The sequence below is a fragment of the Mastomys coucha genome, unplaced genomic scaffold (genome assembly GCF_008632895.1).
Source record: "Mastomys coucha isolate ucsf_1 unplaced genomic scaffold, UCSF_Mcou_1 pScaffold21, whole genome shotgun sequence".
In the NCBI taxonomy this organism is placed as follows: Eukaryota; Metazoa; Chordata; class Mammalia; order Rodentia; family Muridae; genus Mastomys; species Mastomys coucha.
This window is the reverse complement of record NW_022196904.1, coordinates 54,084,321-54,103,323: the sequence shown is the minus strand read 5'-3', so window position 1 is coordinate 54,103,323 and position 19,003 is coordinate 54,084,321. Positions and strand designations below refer to the sequence as shown.

General features: G+C 48.8%; 1 protein-coding gene across 1 annotated transcript in view; it reads left to right on the top strand.

Moving 5' to 3' along the window:
• The window catches only part of Klf13 (Kruppel like factor 13), a 52,948-nt gene extending 40,500 nt beyond the window's left edge, over positions 1 to 12,448 (top strand). Inside the window, exon 2 of the mRNA XM_031386865.1 lies at positions 8,000 to 12,448. Coding sequence (XP_031242725.1) covers positions 8,000 to 8,289 — 290 coding nt within the window. The 3' untranslated portion in view covers positions 8,290 to 12,448. The remainder of the gene's footprint in view (positions 1 to 7,999) is intronic.
• Positions 12,449 to 19,003: the final 6,555 nt, after the last annotated feature.

Here is a 19,003-nt window from a genome sequence, read left to right as displayed (position 1 = left end):
TCAGGGATTCTCCTTATGAACTGTGCCTGGTTTTCCACTGGCTTTTCCCGTTTCCAGGAACTCTTCAGTATTGAAGATAATGAGCTTCACACACATGTTTTGCTGTTTGTCACTTCCCTTTTACTTTTGTAAAGGTACTTCATTCATGATGTTCTGTGTGGTTCAGTTATCCGTCTTATCTCCCATGGCTTCTGGACTTTGATTTATATGAAAAGAACTTTTACCCAAGTGTTATAAAACAGTTCTCTTAGAACATCCATGGTTTCATCTTTCATGTTCAGATCTTTGACAACTAAAACTTTCTCTTAATTTTTGAAACCTGAACCAGTGCATAAAAGTAGTATCTATTCGGGCGGTGGTGGCGCACGCCTTTAATCCCAGCACTTGGGAGGCAGAGGCAGGTGGATTTCTGAGTTCGAGGACAGCCAGGGCTACTCAGAGAAACCCTGTCTCGAAAAACCGAAAAAAAACAAACAAACAAACAAAACAAAACAAAAAAACAAAAGTAGTATCTATTTATGGAGGGCCATGTATTATACTGATGCCATGTAGAATAAATCCTAGTGTAATACATGAAGTGTGGTGTAAACCCTTACAGACCCTAATTGTTTTCATACCTTTTGTGACCCCTCCCCCTGAGTTTCTGGCCACCAATGGCACCTTACAGGCATAGACACCCACCTGACACAGACACATAAACATACACATATTTAAAAATAAAATAAATCGCCGGGCAGTGGTGGTGCACACCTTTCATCCCAGCACTTGGGAGGCAGAGGCAGGTGGATTTCTGAGCTAGAGGCCAGCTTGGTCTACAGAGTTCCAGGACAGCCAGAGCTATACAGAGAAACCCTGTCTTGAAAAGCCAAAAATAAGTAATAAATAAATAAAACAAATCTTAAAAATAGAGATGATAAGGGACAAGTGATGTCTGATGGACTTGCTACTCTGTTTGGGACTAGCTCTGACATCCTGCCCACGCCAGCAACTAGTTATTTAGCTGCCACAGTTATATCCTCAAACACGGTGGTTCCTTCAGAGCTTTTCTCACTTAATTTTCCACACACATTTTAGTAACAAGTTATCCCATACCAAATTAAACAGCTAAACTGCCTATTTCAGGAAATATCCTTGCATCCACTGCAGAAATTGTCAAGATACATATCAGTCAAAGGTGGGTTCTGAGGTTAAGTAGTAGTGTCCCTTCTATATCCTGATGGCTCATGTATGTGATCATTGCTTCTTAGCCTCTTGGCTGAGATCAAGTATAAGAATATATGATCAGTGGCATTGGCTCCCATAACAGCAGCAGCAAGCCAGGGGCTAGAACAGTGTCTGTAGCCCAGCAGTTCTCACTGTTGCCACTGTTCCATGCCCCACCAGTTTGCTCAGGCATACACCTCTTATGTCCTGCAGGAGTTCCCTCACATACCCCCCACAGTGACTGAGAAAAGTAAGACTGTGACTCAAGGCACTAGCAGCAGTATTGGGGGCAGGGGAGACAGCTTCCTTGCCGTGTGCATCTCTCCTGATGCAGACTGAGCCTGGCCCTGCCACTAGCCTGCTTTTCCTCCTGGGGCATAGGTCTCTCACCTACCTGGTCTCTATGTCGGGGAGACAAGTCACCTGAAGATCAGCTGCCTTGGTCACTAGCATTTGTAGTAATCAAGATACCAACCAGATATACCCTGAAGGAATTGGGAAAGTCCATCCATCATTCCGAAACAGTTCTTTCTAGCTCACTGGGGCTATCTGTATACTTGAATTTTCTTGGAGGTCTCCAGTTGACCAACCCAAATACTTAGCTGTTTGCTGGGCTATGCTAGGAGAGCAAGCAGGCCTTCCTGGAGTGAAGACTACCTCAAAGTGGCCCTGAGCCAGCGACCACAGCTCTACTAATGAATGGAGTAGCCGAGCCTGCAAGGTGTAGGTTCTCTTAAAGGATTCTGACCATTCTGCCTTGCCTCTTGACTCCCACATAGATTCCTTATGTTTACAGAGGGCTGATCTTAGAATCTGGCATACTGCATGCATAAGGTTGATGGATCTATCTCCGTTTTCAGGATCTCCTGGTCAGAGGAGCATCATCTGCAGGCCCTTTCTTCTCCCTCCACAGTAGGCTTACAGTTGGATGCTTGGGCCTTGGGCAGTAAACCTAAACCAAGATCAAGCAGAAGGTTGCTCTGCTCCCTTTCCACCACTATCACTGCATACTTGAGGCAGGGGTGGGACAGCAGAAGAGTCTCTAAAAACACATCCTACTCCGGAGAGGTCCACACAAAGCAGAAAGGCACTGTGGTTTGTGCAGGTGCTGCTGGAGCCAGGAGCCGCCCACCCACCTGGGATGGAGTGAGAGGCAGTGAGGCTTGGCTATCTGACGGGTGCTAGGTATTGGGAGTACGCCTTTGGACCGGAGGACCCAGCGGTAGTAGGACCTAACTCTGGCTCTGAGCTAGAAAGCTCTGGGAAGCCAGCAGCACTTGTGTGCCCTTCTGCTGCGGGGCAGTGCGCGTCCAATCCCGGTGAGGGCTTTGGCGGGAGGAGAGAGCCTGTGCTGGTCGGTCGCTTCCCCTCCTCCAGCCGTCCTCACTGAGAACATGCTGTTCCCGCCCAAGCCTGCGGCTTGGGCAAGAGCATATGGGACGTTGTGTTCCCTGATAAGATGAGGCAATCACGCTCAGCCCGCGCCATGCACTGCTTGCTGCTACCAGCGGCCTCGCGGCGGCGCCAGGGAACATTTATGTAACCGTGTCTCTGGCGCGCCAAGTGCCCGTGGCCAGTCCCACCTCCCACTAAACCCCAGGGCACACTCTACCTCCCCTCCTCCCACAAGGCTTATACACCCCCCCACACCCCACCGCCGCCCCCTGCATATAGGGTCTCTATTTGGTAGCTCCTTTAGCTTCTGCCTCTTGTGCCTGTGTAGGCACTTCCCCCACCCTTTGCCACCAACACTGCCTAGGCCCCCCTACTGCGGTTGGCCTTCAGTCTCCCCTCTTCTGCTTCCCTGCCAACCCCCATCACAGTGCCTCAAATTCAGTCCTCAGCTCCCCCTTTCCTCCCACAAGATTCCCTTTTCAAAGCCTAATCCCCATCTTGCCCTGTGCCTCCAGTCACCTCCCCCACTCCCAGGCACATACACGCACCTGTATTGGTCACTCAACACCCTGTCCTCTGGCCCCTTGTAGCACCCACTCCTTTCCCCCTCCCCAGCTTTGGGATTCTTCCAAAAAGGCCAGCTTTCTATGGGGATCTGTTCTCTAATTCAGCTACCTACTTGAGAGGGCCAGCGCCTTCTTTTGAGTTAGACTACACCTTCTCCTTGCCAGCTGTGCTGTCCTAGAGAGGGCAGATCAGGATTCCGGTCCACCAGTGCTGGGTAATGGGGCTGTTGATTAGCCCACCCCACACCCTCTGCTGTGATGGGAGGTGGAGTCACCTGCTGTGGTGCTGGGCTGCCTGCCCCACCTTCCCTTTTCAGTTCAGGCACCCCACCCTGAGGCCAGTCTCCTGAACAGTGCTTTTAGAGCGATGCTAAGGTATATACCTCCTGTAGGCTACCTGAGACCTTTTCATAGGGCCGAGAGATAAAATTGTGTTACCTACCTTTACCTTTGCTCTTCATAAAGAGTTCAGTGGAAAATTCCAGAGGCCACGGGATAATTGATGGCCTCACTTCTCTGGACTGCTCCTGGAATGTATACTTGGCTTTTGTTTTTTGTTGTGTTTTTTCAAATACAATCCCTACCAGAGGCTGTAGAAGCTCTACTAGAAGCTCTGAGGTATGGAGTGTTGTGTCCCCCACCTCCATCCATCCATCTTTGTTCATGCTAGTTCCTGTCGGTCACCCTTGGATATTACCACTGTGGGCAAGCATCCAGCTTGAGCTCCTGTAATTTCTCACCACAGACTTAAAAAAATATTTTTTGTTTGGGGTGTGGACTGATGCAGGGCTAGAGAGCAGGTAGGAGGCCATCATCTCTTGGGGAGGACTATGCCCCGAGGGCCCTGTCTTGAGTGAAATTGGGGAAAGACCTTTCCACTCTCCTCGCTGTAAGTAAACTGTCTCCTCAGATGCTGCCCTTACCTGAAGCCCTTACAGTACTCGGCCATCTGTAGGTACCCATCTCATAGGCTTCCAGGGATGCAAGCAGAAAGATTCCAAGAAGGATGGGGATCCGGGGCTATTAGGAAATAGTTGAGTCTGCGTTCAGTGGATTCGGACTCTACCTTGAACCCAAGTTCCATCCCCACCCCAATCTAAGCTGAGGATAGCAAATAAGAATCAGACATTCGGAGCATGCCAGGCCCGGTGCCAGAGCTGGCTGTGTACAGTATCACCACGTGGGCCCCTCTGTGAGAGCAGGTTAGCGTATTTAACTTCTGTAGCTGCTGTACCATATGACCACAAAGCAGATAGCTAAAAGCGGCTGAAATTTACTTTTCAGATTTCCTGAATGAAGCCAGAAATCTAAGAGCAAGACACTGGCTCCCAGGGAGAACCCATGCTCCTCTCTCCTCATTTCCAGTGCTGGAGCTGGCAACTCAGCTTTTATAGATTGGTCCAGTCTCCCACCCCCATGTCCCCTTCACTGAACCTCCCTCTTGTAACTTGTAGTTTATCTCAAAATTTTTTACCCTAATTATATCCACAAAGAGGTTCTGTTTTCCTCCTTCCTAATTAGGCCACCTCAGAGGCTTAGGGGCCAGTTTAGGGTTTGGCTATATCCTCTCATTGCTTACCCAGTGCAAACAGTTGGGAACTTGTCTGGTGTCCTACTGTCCATATAACAGAGACTGGGTCTGACCTGACACATGTAATGCCAGACCTTGCCAAGGCGCTAAGGATTGATAGGCCTTGTCCGTGTCCGAGAATGGGATCAGCATGTGACATCTTTCCATCTTTTGTTGACAGACCCACCCCACCCCGAGATATTAGATGAACTTAGCAGTGTATTCAACATTACCATTTCTTTGACCGTACTTGGGTTATATTTAAATTGTATTTAAGCATTTTTTTTTAAATTAGGATACTGTGACACACTTGAATGGCATGACACATGTAAAGATGAGAAAATAATTTTTAGGAATTGGTTCCCTCTACCATGTGAGTTCTGGGGCTGGAACTCAGATTATCGGGCTTTTACCTGTTGAGTCACCTCTTGCAAGCCCTTAAACATCACATTATTCCTTACCGTTATTTTTAAGAAGACCTGTAACACAGGAAAGCTGTGTTCAAATCAGTGCTGTTCCTCTGATCTGATTTCAGTTGTCCTGTTGGGTACTGTAAAAATATATATATATGTTTTTTAATATAATATATACATATATATATATAACATTTCTATTTCTTAATTTCTCAAATTAATCTGTTGTTTTTGTGCAGTTACATTTAAGAACTTACCTCACTCATACCCTTCTCCTTCCCCCCGAAATGATGAATATATAATTTTAATTATTACATTATTTTAATTCTATTGTGTGTCTTCCACCATTACCTTGAAAGCCACGTTTTCTGATGGGCAGTGGGATTTGTCTGTGACACTGATCCTGCATGGTGTTGAAACCCAGCACTGGGTTTCTGTGACTGGAACTATAAAGTGTGATAGACCTGCTGGGGCCTGTAGTGGGACTATAGCTCCTCCTTCATTCTCCTGTTGTTGGAAAAGATAAGGAGTTTTACATACAAAAGGCACCTAGAGCCTTTAGGCTCTTCTTTGCCGCACACAACCATCTGGCATTTTAGTGTGCTTTTAATTTGATCCTTGTTGTCTTGTATGTAGATCTATCCTATATTTTCTGTAGCTTGTTGTCACCTTTTTTAATGCCCTCCCCGTATCCTTAAGTCCATCTAATATCTTGATCATGCTTTCTGCACAGAACTACTTTCTTCCTAGGATTATACCTCTCTGCACCTTTGGGCCCTACAGAGTCACCTCTCCAAACCTCCACCTTGCTCTTGGCTCCTGGTTTCCTTTTGGTTTTGCTGGAGGATATAAGATGCAAACACATGCTGCCCTCCAGCATGTCCAGCCTGACGCCTGATGTACACATGCAGTGTCTGTCCTGTCTTGTTCTGGTGGGAACAGCCTGGTATTTGTTTCTTGAGTACCACCTATTAAGTGTTGAGGCCTCCTTTTTTACTCACTGTGGTAATTATGCAGAAATCCTCCTAACGGGATGCTTTTCTGCACAGGCCTCCCTACCTCTACCCAGTTTCCCATCTTACTCTCCCACGCTGTGCACACTGACAAGTCTGTTTTTCATTTAGCAGTTTACTTTATTCATTTTTTTCCCCCTATTTTGCCAGTCTATACCTCTTACGTATTTTTAGCCCTTGTATTGATTCCTGGAACTTTCAACTTTTAGCCCCTCACTGTCTGTTAAAAACAAAAAGCTAAGGATATACTCGAAGCACAATCCTGGAAAATGGAACCAAAAAGCATGGGCAACCAACTAGTGGCCATGTCCCAGGTTGCTTGGTTTTGAAGGTCATCTCTCTCAGGATCTTTTCCTGAAAATTAACAAGGAAAACCAACACACCTTGAACAACACGTGCGCCTTGTCTTCAACAGTCCTAGGAGACGAAACACAGGACAGTCACATATTTTGTAGAATGTTGTTTTGTTTTGTTTGTTTGTTTGCTTTTTGGTTTTTTCGAGACAGGGTTTCTCTGTGTAGCCCTGGCTGTCCTGGAACTCACTCTGTAGACCAGGCTGACCTCGAACTCAGAAATCCACCTGCCTCTGCCTCCCAAGCGCTGGGATTAAAGGCGTGCGCCACCACTGCCTGGCAAATTTTGTTTTGTTTTGTTTTGTTTTTTAATTTCAGGATAGTTCTTTGAGTATATTTCTAGCTTTTTGGAGTTATTTAATAAGAATATTTTTAATTTCTCAGTGCTGGTTTATGTGTGTGTGTGTGTGTGTGTGTGTGTGTGTGTCCGACCTCGGAACTTGCTTTTTATGATATTTTTCTGTTTGTTCTGTGCATGGCATTATATTTCAGGTTCTGTTGAGAGTTCTAATTAGAAGTTTTAGGTTACTACTCTCCTGTTTGCCAGCTTCTCTCTCTTTTCTCTACAGTTGGTGGCTCTGTTGCCCATTTCCTTTCCTTTCCACACTAGTGATTTTCTTTGGCTGTCAGATGACCCTGAGTGTCTGTTAATATTTAAGGTGGATGGGTGGGTGGGTGCTGTAGATTTCTTTTGCTGGACTTAGGTGGGCTAACTTCAGGAGCTTGCAATTTTCCTTATAGCCTCTGTAGGGCAAGGAAGCAGAGAAAAGGGGAGAAAGGCAATGGTGTGACTCCTCCCATACCAGAGAAGCTTCACTCTGGTGTACCGCAGACTGCTTCTCCCTGATGGATCCTTCTTTCTTAACTTTTCTTTTCCTCTTTTTTTTTTTTTTTTAAACCCCCAGTGTGTATAATAAAGACTTTGGGTAGATGCTAGCTTGCGCTTGATCTGAGGAAGGAGTGCATCCTGGTCCGTTCAGACTGAGCGGATCCACACGATCTCTGAGTCCCACTGTGGTTTGCCTTCTCCACACCTGTGTAGGCCCCTCCTGGGCTACTGAGGAGTCATCATTGTTGTCTGTCACCCTGTTTTAAGTCTCCAGGAGCCTGTTGAAAGTTTGATACATCCCTGGCCTTGCCCATCCCTGTCAGAGCAGGAGCGGCAGGCTGTGTCTGACCCTCTTCCTAGACAAGAAGAGTGTCCCTTGGGTCTGCACCCCCTTACTACTCCCCGCCCAGGGCTGAGCACCACTGGCTCTGCCTGGGAACTCTGATAGATAGTATGCTTTGCTTTGTCTGCGATCCACTGCCAGAGTTGGCCATGTTGTTCTTTAGTCCTCAAACTCCTCATCTGCTTCCATCTTGGGTGTGGGCTGTAAGCTTGGCACAGGATGGGAAGATATAGGCCTGGGAGGATGGTGAAAGTCATTGGCCTGGCTAGATGGTAGGGCATGGCCGAGACTTACTTCTGTTCTGTCACCCGCAGGTGAGAGGCCTTTCGCCTGCAGCTGGCAGGAGTGCAACAAGAAGTTCGCACGCTCGGACGAGCTGGCACGGCACTATCGCACGCACACGGGCGAGAAGAAGTTCAGCTGCCCCATCTGCGAGAAGCGCTTCATGCGGAGCGACCACCTGACGAAGCACGCACGCCGCCACGCCAACTTCCACCCAGGGATGCTGCAGCGGCGCGGCGGGGGCTCGAGGACCGGCTCGCTCAGCGACTACAGCCGCTCGGATGCCAGCAGCCCTACCATCAGCCCGGCCAGCTCACCCTGAGCACCCGCGCCTGGACCGCGCGCCTCCTCACCCCTTCGATAATAGGAAAGCTGAGCGAACTTGAGAAGTCCACAGCAAAACAGTTTTCTTCACCTCAGGTGTCAATTTTTAACAAAAAGAAAAAAAAATTTTTTCTCAAAAAAACAAAAACAAAAACACCACCTACAAATTGCACAATACAGCTATCCACGAAGTTGAGATTCAGCGGTGTTGAAACCCCACCTCTCCCCCCCCCTTTCTCAGGGATGAACGCGGTCCACGGAGGTCAGAGAGGGCAAGCCTTTCTGCCGCCTTACTTTGTACATAGATTTGCACTCTGGAGTTTTCTGTGAGGTTTAGGATTACATTTGGGGCAGAACAGGACAGATGGAAACAGAGATGTGGTTACCGATACTATGTTTTTGCAGTAGACCCCCCAAAGGCCTGTGACCCTCTCCTGCCTACCACTCAGTTGTGGTCCTCTGCCCCTTGGCCTGGCTTAGTGCACCTCACAGGGATGTGGTAAGCCATGACAGACCATGGGAGCACTCACCTATGGAACTGTGGAGTGTACATCTGCCTTCTAAGGCTGGTCCTGCCTGCCTGCCTGCCTGCCTGCCTGCCTGCCTACCTGCTTCCAGAAATCCTTGGGAAAATGGAGGCCAATGCAAACCCTGCCTGGATTGGCACATTGTTGTTGCCAACAACCCGTGGAGGCGGCTGGGCCCTGCCTGCCCTACAAGAAGGCACCTGGGACCCTTCACTATCACACCATGTTCTCAGACTGGGAAATTGTGCCCTGGGCACGTTGTACTGAAACTGCTCCCCCCCCCCCCCAATTGGTGTTGTTTTATTCAGCTCCCTAAGCTCTTGTGCCCTGGGCCACTGGACAGGACCATCGTGACCCCTCTGCATCTTCAGTCTGTGAGTGTGGCAGCACTCACACACCCCACAGGACTGATGGTGGCAAAGGCATCATCCGTCAACTCCTCAGAGCAACACAGCAGCTATTATAGGAGATGCTGTTGGAGAAACATGGATTCTGCTTCTCTGGGGGGACGCCATATGAAAATTGTGGGAATCACTTTCTCAGAACCTTGGGTACAGACTTAGCAAACCCACAGCTCCACACTGTTGCATTACCCACTTTTCTGTCCTGCTTCTGCCTACCCTGCCTGGGAGCACCCAAACCACACCCAGTCTGCAGCGTGGTTTAGGGCAGGGGTGGGTGGCCTGCTGGTAGGACAGCAGGAGTAGAAACCAGGCCTGTTCTATCTCTCCTGGAGCCCAGACCTGGGCTACATTGGCTTCAGGTGCTGGGCCTCGTCAGCAAGACCATGTTCTGGTTGCTCCTTTGCAGACAATTGGGAGTGTCATCTACTCTCACCCTGCAGAGGCCCAGGCATTTCTTCCCCTTCTCCCAAGCGCTGGGGCCTAGGAACACAAGGCCCCAGGACTGGATATGTGTGTGTGTGTGTGTGTGTGTGTGTGTGTGTGTGTGTGTGTGTGTGTGTGTGTGTGGTGGGTGGGTTTGGGATGGATATGGATTATCTTACAGAGACCTCTCTTCATTTTGATGTGGAGGATCGGCCCTTGTGACTCAGAGGGTCGTAGATGGGCTTCCTGGGCCCAGTGTGCCTTGGTTGTGGCCATTCTGCCTCCACCCCAACCCTCACACAGAGTGTGGGGGTGCAGCACAGGGAAAACCCAGAGACCATGCCCAGCCAAGTCTGCAGTTTCTGGCTGTTATCATGTGGCTCCCACATGAATCCTGGTCACCCCTTTCTAACTACCTGTGTCAGCTACGAGAGGCTAATGGCATATGGTGGCTTCTGGTGGCACAGTAGGTGCTGAGTTAGGCTGTGGCATTGTTGCTGCCAAAAGCAGGCACGGTGGGTGGGTTGGGAGGGTCTCTGCCCTGGTCCAGTGCAAAGCTGGTAACAGCTCTGCTTGCATTTCATCTGGGGAAGAGAATGGGATATGTGGTTGGGATCTTGACTGAAGGGAACCCTGGGTGCTTGGGGTGTGGCGATCTTCATGCTGAGTTCCAAAGTGTAGTCCCTCCCAAAGTCATTTGTGTGAGGCAGAGAAAGCCACACTCTGAACACATTTCATGTCTCAGGAATTCACATTCCAGATTCAGGAATTTTATTCCAAAGTCCTTTGGTGCACCTACATCCACAGTTCCGAAGACAGAAGCGGCGGCAGTGTGCCCCAAAGGCTAGCCAAGGTCTCTCCTTGGGAGGAGCCTCGAGTCTCCTTGTGACCTACCTACCCAGAGTCACAGCAGGAGGCTGTCTAACTCCACCACTGTCTGCCAGAAGGAAGGATAAAAGGACTGTAAGCCCCATCATCTTGGAATAAAAGAAAGAGCTGGTTTGTTTTAGAGCGGGTTGGGGGGAGGGGGAGGGAAAGCGGGCGTAGGCTGTTTCCAAAGAGAGCACTTAATTTAATTTTTCCTCTGAATGACCCAGGGCTGTTCCATCTGATAGATGGAAGGGTAACGTTGCCTTAAAACAGAAATATGCAGGCGTTGGCTATTTTTGGCAAATGAACGTGTCTTCATTCCCAAAGTGGTTCTCCTTTAATGGCAGGGTGTGGTCCTTCGGTGGGGCCAGGGCACCCTTCATAGACCCCCCCCTATGTCATCTGGGGCTTCAGTTCATCTCATCAGGGGGTGGGAGGAAGGAAAGAACATGACTAGCTTCAGTTCCAGTGGCTTCTCATTAGGTTCCCATCTTGTCATAAACAAGGGATGCCTTCTAAGATGCAGTGTCTTCCCAGACCGGGTCTGTAGCAAGATCTTTTGAGTTTTTGCGGTTTATGGCCATATTTTCTGGTTTCAACTTGACTGAGGAACCCATAGGTTGCCCAGGAATAATACTGGAAAAGTCAAATCTTTATTTCCGGGATGGGAAGCAGAGATCCTACAATGAAAGTGCCTGAGTGAAGGGAGAGTTCCCTACAGCAGCGTCTAAGAGGAACTCTGGACTTCAGCCATCAAGGGGCTGGAGTTTAGCTCATGTCCCAAATGAGAAAGTCCCTCTTTGCATCAGCCATATTATGGGGCCACTGTCTGTTCCCCAGATGCCTACTGAATCCTACAGCCATACAGAAAATAGCCCTTTCCAAAGAGGGCCTTCGGTTCTCTCTTGATGGGTGCTACGTAGGGGTGGACAGTGATGCACTTGATCGGGAGTGTGGTCCTGGAGGTGCCCTGCCTGTTTCCTGCCACACCCCGTACTCACAGGACCTGAGATGCAGAGGTTCCCCACCTCCAGGCCACACCATCACAACCTTGTTCCGAGGCCAGCATTGGGGCAGGTGCACGATTCACCAGAGTGCAGTCTCCAGGTGCAAAATCCTGCACCCTGGCGACCCCAGTGAGGGGATGGTTTAGATGTGGGGAAGGATGAGGGAAGGTGATATTCTGTGGTCCCAAGAGAAATGTGGCAGAACAGAGGGGTTACCTTTTAAGACTAATAATGCCTCTCGGCGGCCCCACTCCGTCCAGAAGGTTGCCCTTGTCTTGCCAGAAGCAGGTGCTCCAATGGACTGCACAGGGTCACAGCATTCATTTCCTAGAGGCTTTGGCTGGGATCTCCACCAAGCAGGGGCCCCGTCCACTTGAGACTGACCTGAGCAATAGCTTGGCCTCGTCTCTCAGCTCCTGATTGTGGCTTTGGTTACAAGGCTACCAATTTTGACTTACCGATTGTCCTTCCCCCTCCTCTACCCCTACTTCACAAAAGGTCATTTGGTCGGAGACAGTGCTGGAAGGTGTATGTGTAGCCATGTTGTGATCAGTAAGAAATTCTTTGTAGGTCACCCACATTTTTTTTTATTTTGCTGTCCAAAGTTTCCATCTGTCTGTCCTGGTGGCTGTATCTTTCAAAGCTAAAATCCAGATGTTTGACTCAACTGTTTTGAAATCAGAATGGCACCAGGAAGAGAGCCAGGTCCTGTGACTAATTTTCCTGATTCCGAGTCTTCGAAGGTTTGTCCTGGACACATTCCAGAGAATTTTGTACCCGAACATGGATGCACAGTCCAGCTTACTACTGATACAGACCTGAGCACTGCTGAGGGAGAGGCCCTTCCTTCCTCTTGGTGGCCTAGAGGCCCCAGTCCACAGGGAAGGGAGGCTTGATTGGTTTCTTTGACCCCTACAGAGTTAGTGGACTTGCTCTGGAACTCTAGCCCAGCCCAGTTGTAGTGTTGTTCCCCACCTCCCCCATCTCACACAGCTTTAAAACTTTTTACTACTTTTATTTAGAAATCAACAGGATGGCAGAGAAGACACCTCCCCCACATTCCTGGGGGTGGGCAGGAAACTTAGGTCAGGCATGAGGGCTGGTTTCTCTCCCAGCTATTTCCCTAGAGTACTTACTGTGGGCCAGCTCCTTGTGCTCATTCACTTAATGCCCATGGGCCAGATTGCCTGTTTGAGTCCTGAGACCCTAGACAGGAGAATTCCTCCCCCAGGAGTAGCTAGATCTACTTCTCTTGTGACTCAGACATTGCCTGGTCATCTGCTCCAGTGGCATACCTGACTTAAATGTCTACTCTAGCACGTGGGTGGAAGGGTCTTTCATTGCACCCATTGCACACTGGAGAGGCCCTGGGTACCAATGAGTATGGGGACCCCATGAACAGTACCATAAGGCTCCCTGCTGAGCCACTATGTATTGTGGGGTCAGAGCTCGTGTCCCTTCATGGTGACACATACCTGCTGTGGTTTTGTTGGACAGACCCAGGTGACTGCTTCCCATCCAAAGCCATTGGTGGAACTTCTGTGGGATCCTTTGCCAAAATCCCAAGGCAAAATCCAAGGGTCCAAGGCCATTTCCATCAGGTTCCCAGTTTCCTTTTCCATAGGAACTTTTTTTTTTTTTAAAACCTAGCTCCCAACATGCTTCCAAAGGCCATGTTCCGTCTTTCCTGGATCACTACAGTGAAGTATTACAGTTGTACAGTTTCCCAATCTGGCCTTGGCTTGCTCGGATAAAACTTTGTTATGTATTTTGTAAGGCATAGATTCTATATTGTAATGTCCTATGCAAAAGAAAAAAATTAATGAAATTGTAAATTTTATTGTTTTAACATGTATGCATGTTTAGTGACGTTTACATTTTGAAATAAAATTTATGATTCATTATTTTATTTGCCTAGGTGATTCAGTTGAGGGGCATGGTGAGCAGAGATTCTGTTAAAGGGGTAGAAGCTAAAATCTGGAGAAACTCCAGCCACTGATTGGAGAGTCCGAACCTCAGCTGGGCCTTTGAACAAGGGCGGCTTCTCTTCTGGGTGTTCTGTCCTGTCCGTGTCTCCAGAGGGTTACAAGCTTCCTTCAGCCTTTATGTTACATGTCAATGACACAAATAGGGTAGTCAACTCAGTTTAGAAAGGGGGTCTGGTCTCTTGGCTCATGGTTTCATAGGGTCAACCATAGCCAGTTAGCTCCTTTGCTGTAAGCCTCTGAGAAGGCAGCACCTCATACAGTGGGGAAGGGGGGCAATGCCACTCACCTTTTCCACAAAGTAGAAGAGAGAGAGAGCCAGGTGCCCACTGTGCCCAAGATGGGCACAGCATCATGACCCAAAGACTTAGGCTTTACCATCTATCAATATTACCACATGGACACCCGGAAGATGCTTCCAACTCAAGCTTTAGCACTCCCATAAGCACCTACACTCTCTCTGGATACAGCTACCTTTTGTCTAGGCTTCTAGAAAATGTCTATTTCTAGCCACAGAATTTTATATGGTTGGTTAGAGGCTAAAAATCACTGCCTAAGGATGAGGCAAGAGACCTGGTATTTGTCGACACCAGAGGCCAAAGCTTATTGTCCATGGCTGCTCCTGGATGCCAGCAGGGTGAGGTGTGTGACTGGGTCTATTTCCCATGGTCTGTATTCTCCATAGCATGTGGACAGAGTTGGGAGCAGCAAGGAGAAGACCCATGCTGTAAGCCATTTAAGTCTGCTCCTGTAAGTGAAACCCACTAAGAAATTCTAAATACTAATAAAAGAAGGCATTTCAGTTGATGACGGGATTTGCAGAAGCTACACAGACCCTAGTAGACACTGTTTTCCTCAGATTAGGAGAGATGTGTGCTGAAAGCACCCAAACATATTAACAGCTACACACTCATCATCCTGAGGCCTGCGTTGGCACAGGATACTTGCAGCCCGTTCTCAGTTGGGGTCTTGCCCCAGGACAGTGTAGTTCACCTCCTCTGCAGTGTTCTCTTATTGTGTAGGAACTTCCAAAGATAGTAAGCAGTAAGTAACTGTTTCCATAAACAGTTGTGTAGGAAAAGGGTCCTGGGGGCTTTAAAAATACTGACCTGGGGTTGGGGGTGGGGGAAGAACTGCCCATCACCTGTGACGTCACTGCTGAGAGCTCTTTCTAAGAGGGAAGCTGCATTGACTGCCCCCGAGACCTTGAAGGGGCCCCAAGTAGTGGAAAAGAAACAAAACACATCCTGTAAGAACCTAGTGCCAGCTTTTACAGATACTCGGAAATGGAATTCATTAGCACATGTGATGTCCAAGCAGCACATCTTTGTGCCATCCTAGGACAAGGTGAAGAGAGGCCCCTCTGCAGTTGCTGGCAATTTGGAGCATCCTATCTGCCTGTGTCCAGGCCAGGGGAGGGGTGGTGTCGGATGGGAGTGTGTCAGGCTTCCATCTTCTCAGAGAGCAGAGTCTAGCCAAGGCTCACAAGCCACATCTGCCTCTTTAAGGATGGACTTAACATGTGTCCTGGTCTGTCTTTCTGCTTTCAGGAATGCGGTGTCCCAGGGTTAGCTATAAAGAACAGAGCTTTGTGTTTTGGCTCAGTCTTTCCTACAGATGCAAGGTCTGTTGCTCACGTCTGATTGCCTTCCTCCCAGCAGACGGCACATACCGAGAGGCACGCGTGTGCATTGCATGTATCACCTCAGGATTCTCTTTTTATGAACCAGTCAGTCAGTCATGGGGGCGTCACTCCTAACCGAATACCTTGCTCTAAACATCACAGTTGGATTAAGCTTCTGCCTCTTTTACCCCTCACCATGGTTTAACTCTCCCCCCCACCCCACCCCCATGGCTCTCTGTTGAGAAGGAACCAAATCCAAACCACAATACCACCCTTGGAACCAGTCTTCAGACTGTGAGCACCCCCTTGCTTGAGACATTCAAGCAGATGGTAAAGCACGGCTTGGCAGGAACACCATGGAGAATGGAGAAAGCTGCGTTCTAGAAGAGCCACTTACCGTGCACAGGGTGGGCTGTCTGCTTCAGGTGATTGACAGGGCATGCCCATGCACACACCCTTGGAGACACTCCTTGTAGCCTGCTGGCCACTCACCTGCTGAGGACCTTAAGTCACAAGTTAGGCGTGTGACTTGTGCTGAGGACACACAGAGGGCTCAGTCTCTCCAATCAAGTCTCGTACGTGCCGTGATAGAACACTTACTGTGTGAGCAACACTTCCCAGGTCTCACGTGCAAAGCAGTGTGATCAGGTAAAGACTCAACTCTGATAGCCACATCATGTCTGTGTGTCCTGCACCAATAAGGGTGAAGGACTGACTCCATGATAATAGTAGAAAGGGTAGGCAGGCTTTAGCAGTACAGAAGGGGCTCATCCTGGACTCATTCCTGTGACTGCTTTAACAGACTTCCCCAGACAGCAACTTAGGTCAACGCGCATTTAATTTTGTCCTGGGTTGTAGTCAGGGTATCAGTATGATTGGTTCCTTCTGAAAGTTTTTAGAGTCCATGTCCATTCCTTGGCTTGTGGTCCCATCATCTCTTCCAAACCGTCAGGGGAGTGAGTCTTCTCTAGTGTCTGGCTCTGTGATTGCATCTCACCTACCTAGTAATGCAGACCCACCAGGCTGCACTTAAAGAACAGAAGGGTTAGGAAGGCCCCAGGTCCCCCAGAACTGAGTATTTCTTTGGCTCTTGTGGTCCTTCATAGCTTTCCCTTTGCCTTAGCTTCCAGAGTGCTCCTGGAAAACAGGCACCATCATGCCCACCCCATCCCTGCAAGTCTGCCCAGCCTTTGTCACAGTGGTGACCGTTGTAGTCCTGGCCAAGGCTTGGGTCTCGATGCTGATACCGGTATGGGCTTCCCATCTTGAACACACTGAGCATGACTTGTGCAGCTACAGTAATCCTGCACAGGTTTTTGTTTCCTCCTGGGAAGTAGGCTTGGCCGTGGTGTGTGGAGGGTGAAGTTCACAGCGAGGCAGCAGAGGCCAGGAGCCGCATCAGCAGAACAGGACCTGTGCCAAGCCTCCAGGCCAACCGGGGTCTGGCCTATATTCCCAGACACTTGTGGGAGACGGCATGCAGCCCTGCAGGATTATTGTGGATGGAGACCAAGAGCAACCTGGGATGAGGGTTGTCTGGCTCACACTGCCACACCTGCCTGGATGCCTGGAGCGAGCAGCAGCCAGCTCAGCTTCTCTGCTTCCACTGCTGTCTGATACATCTGCACACCAAAGGGCAGGTATGAGTAGCTCTGATTTATAACACAGAAAGGATAAGATCAGAGAGGTAAAGTGGCCTTCCCAAGGTTGCACAGCTCACAGAGGCCAGAGATTCATTGGTTTAGGCTTTGGGTTAAGCAAAAAGTTATTATAACCTATCTGGAGGTTCTTCTGCCCAGTTGTTGGTGCCACAAGGGTGTCCCCTCACTAATTGCAGTCATGCATGAGTCGCCCCAACGCACTGAGTTCACTTCCTCTGCACATAAACCCAGTAGTGAGATTGCCAGTTCATAGGGAGTTCTACTTTTAGTGTGTTCAGGCTTCTCTTTGTTGTTTCCATAATACCTGTGCTGGTTTATGTCCATTCCCGTTGACTCCACAGACTGGGAAGGGGTCCTCTTCCTCTCTCTCTCTCTCTCTCCCTCCCTCCCTCCCTCCTTCCCCCCCCCCCTCTCTGTCTCTCTTTCTCTCTCTCTTAAAGATTGGTTTATTTTATGTCTATGAGTACACTGTAGCTGTACAGATGGTTGTGAGCCATCGTGTGGTTGCTGGGAATTGAACTCAGGCTCTCTGCTCACTTCAGCCCCGCTCACTCTGGCTGAGAAGGGGTCCCCTTTTACAGCATCCTCACCAATACTAGTTTTGTCTGGTTTTGTTGTTTTGTGAGTGTCTGGTTAGCTCGGGCTGGCCTAGACCTCTCCATTTTCCTGCCTCAGCCTCTTGAGTGTCGGGATTACAGGTGTGGGTTTTTTGATAATGCCAGAGTCATTCTTTATAGCTGCCGGAGTCTTAATGCCCTCCATTTTCAACCTTACTAGTTGGGGCATGACTCATATATGTGTTCTCCAGAAGCACCAGGTGAGAGAGAATCTATAGTATTTGTCAACATAGCCTTTGTGATCACCTTCCCCCTCAAGTCCCCTGAACGGAGCCACCGACGCCACGGAGGCAAGGTTGTTGATTGACTGCTGTTGATGCTTAGGAAACTGGTCAGTACATGTTTACTCTCTTAAATGGACCAACCCCTGCTTCCTGTCTGTGTCCTGCCTATAAAATCAGTCCCTGGATTGTAGCCCTGACATTGTCTGACTGAGAAGGTGGCCTTGTTCCTCAGCTCGGCATCGTCTTCTCTACCATGGACCAGTGAGCGTCCTACCTGTGAAAACCTCCAGTGTGACAGGAGCAGGTAGCAGTTCATGAGAGCTGTGTAATAATAGACTTATAAACCCCAGATCCAGGCAAGTAATGCCTCTGCAATGGGGATGAAGGGCCAGGAGAAGCACACACACATAGCAATTGCCAGCAGACTGGTGCTGGTGGGGGGAGTCTGAACTCATACTTCCCTTACACATAGTTTTGTAAATGTAGCAGATATTAAATTATGAAATATGAAAGCCGAAAATATTTAAAACATTCTTAACATCCCAGGTGAGGAGTTATTCTCAGTGAGTCACACAATATCCAGCTTATTTCAAAGGGTTTCAAATCCTATAAGAATAGGACTTGGTCAGAGTAGGGGGAACATGGCTCAGGAGATGGCTCCAGAGTACTGTCTGTGTGAGCACATAGGCCTGGACTTGGATTCCCAGTAGCCCTGTAAAAAGGGGGTATGGATGTGTCAGCAATCCCATCTCTGGGGGAAGCACGTAGGAAGACCGCTGGGGTCTGATGACCAGCCAGACTGGCAAAATCAGTGTGTTCTAGATTCATCTAGAGGCCCCGCCTTAAATCAAAAAGTAGAGAGTGAGGCAGACACCCAGCGTCAGTGTCTCGCTTCATATACATACACATACATAGTGCGTGCACACACACACACACACACTGCTTCATATATATACACATATATAGTGCACACACACACACACACTTTACCTACAGCCATTCGATGTTTGTATTATGCATTTATAGAAGAAAGGTGTGTGGGATACAAGCTCAGGTGCACGGTACCATTTGGTACCCAAAGACACAGAAGGCATTTGCCTACTTGCTTTTCTTCTCTAAAATTTCAGGTAGAGTTTATGTGAGGAAAGCCTACAATAGTGCTCTTCTGAGGTAAAGGCTTGCCAAAGGCTGATGGCATGTGCCCCACCACACTTCCAAGGACCAGCCACCAGCTGCATGGCCTGCCCTTGGAACAGGATGGGACTCACCCTAGATGCCTCTAACAGGAGTCCATAGGAGCACAGATATGCTCCTCTTCTCCCTGTCCCCCAGCACAGTAGCATAAAAAAAGGACAAGAAATTGAATATCC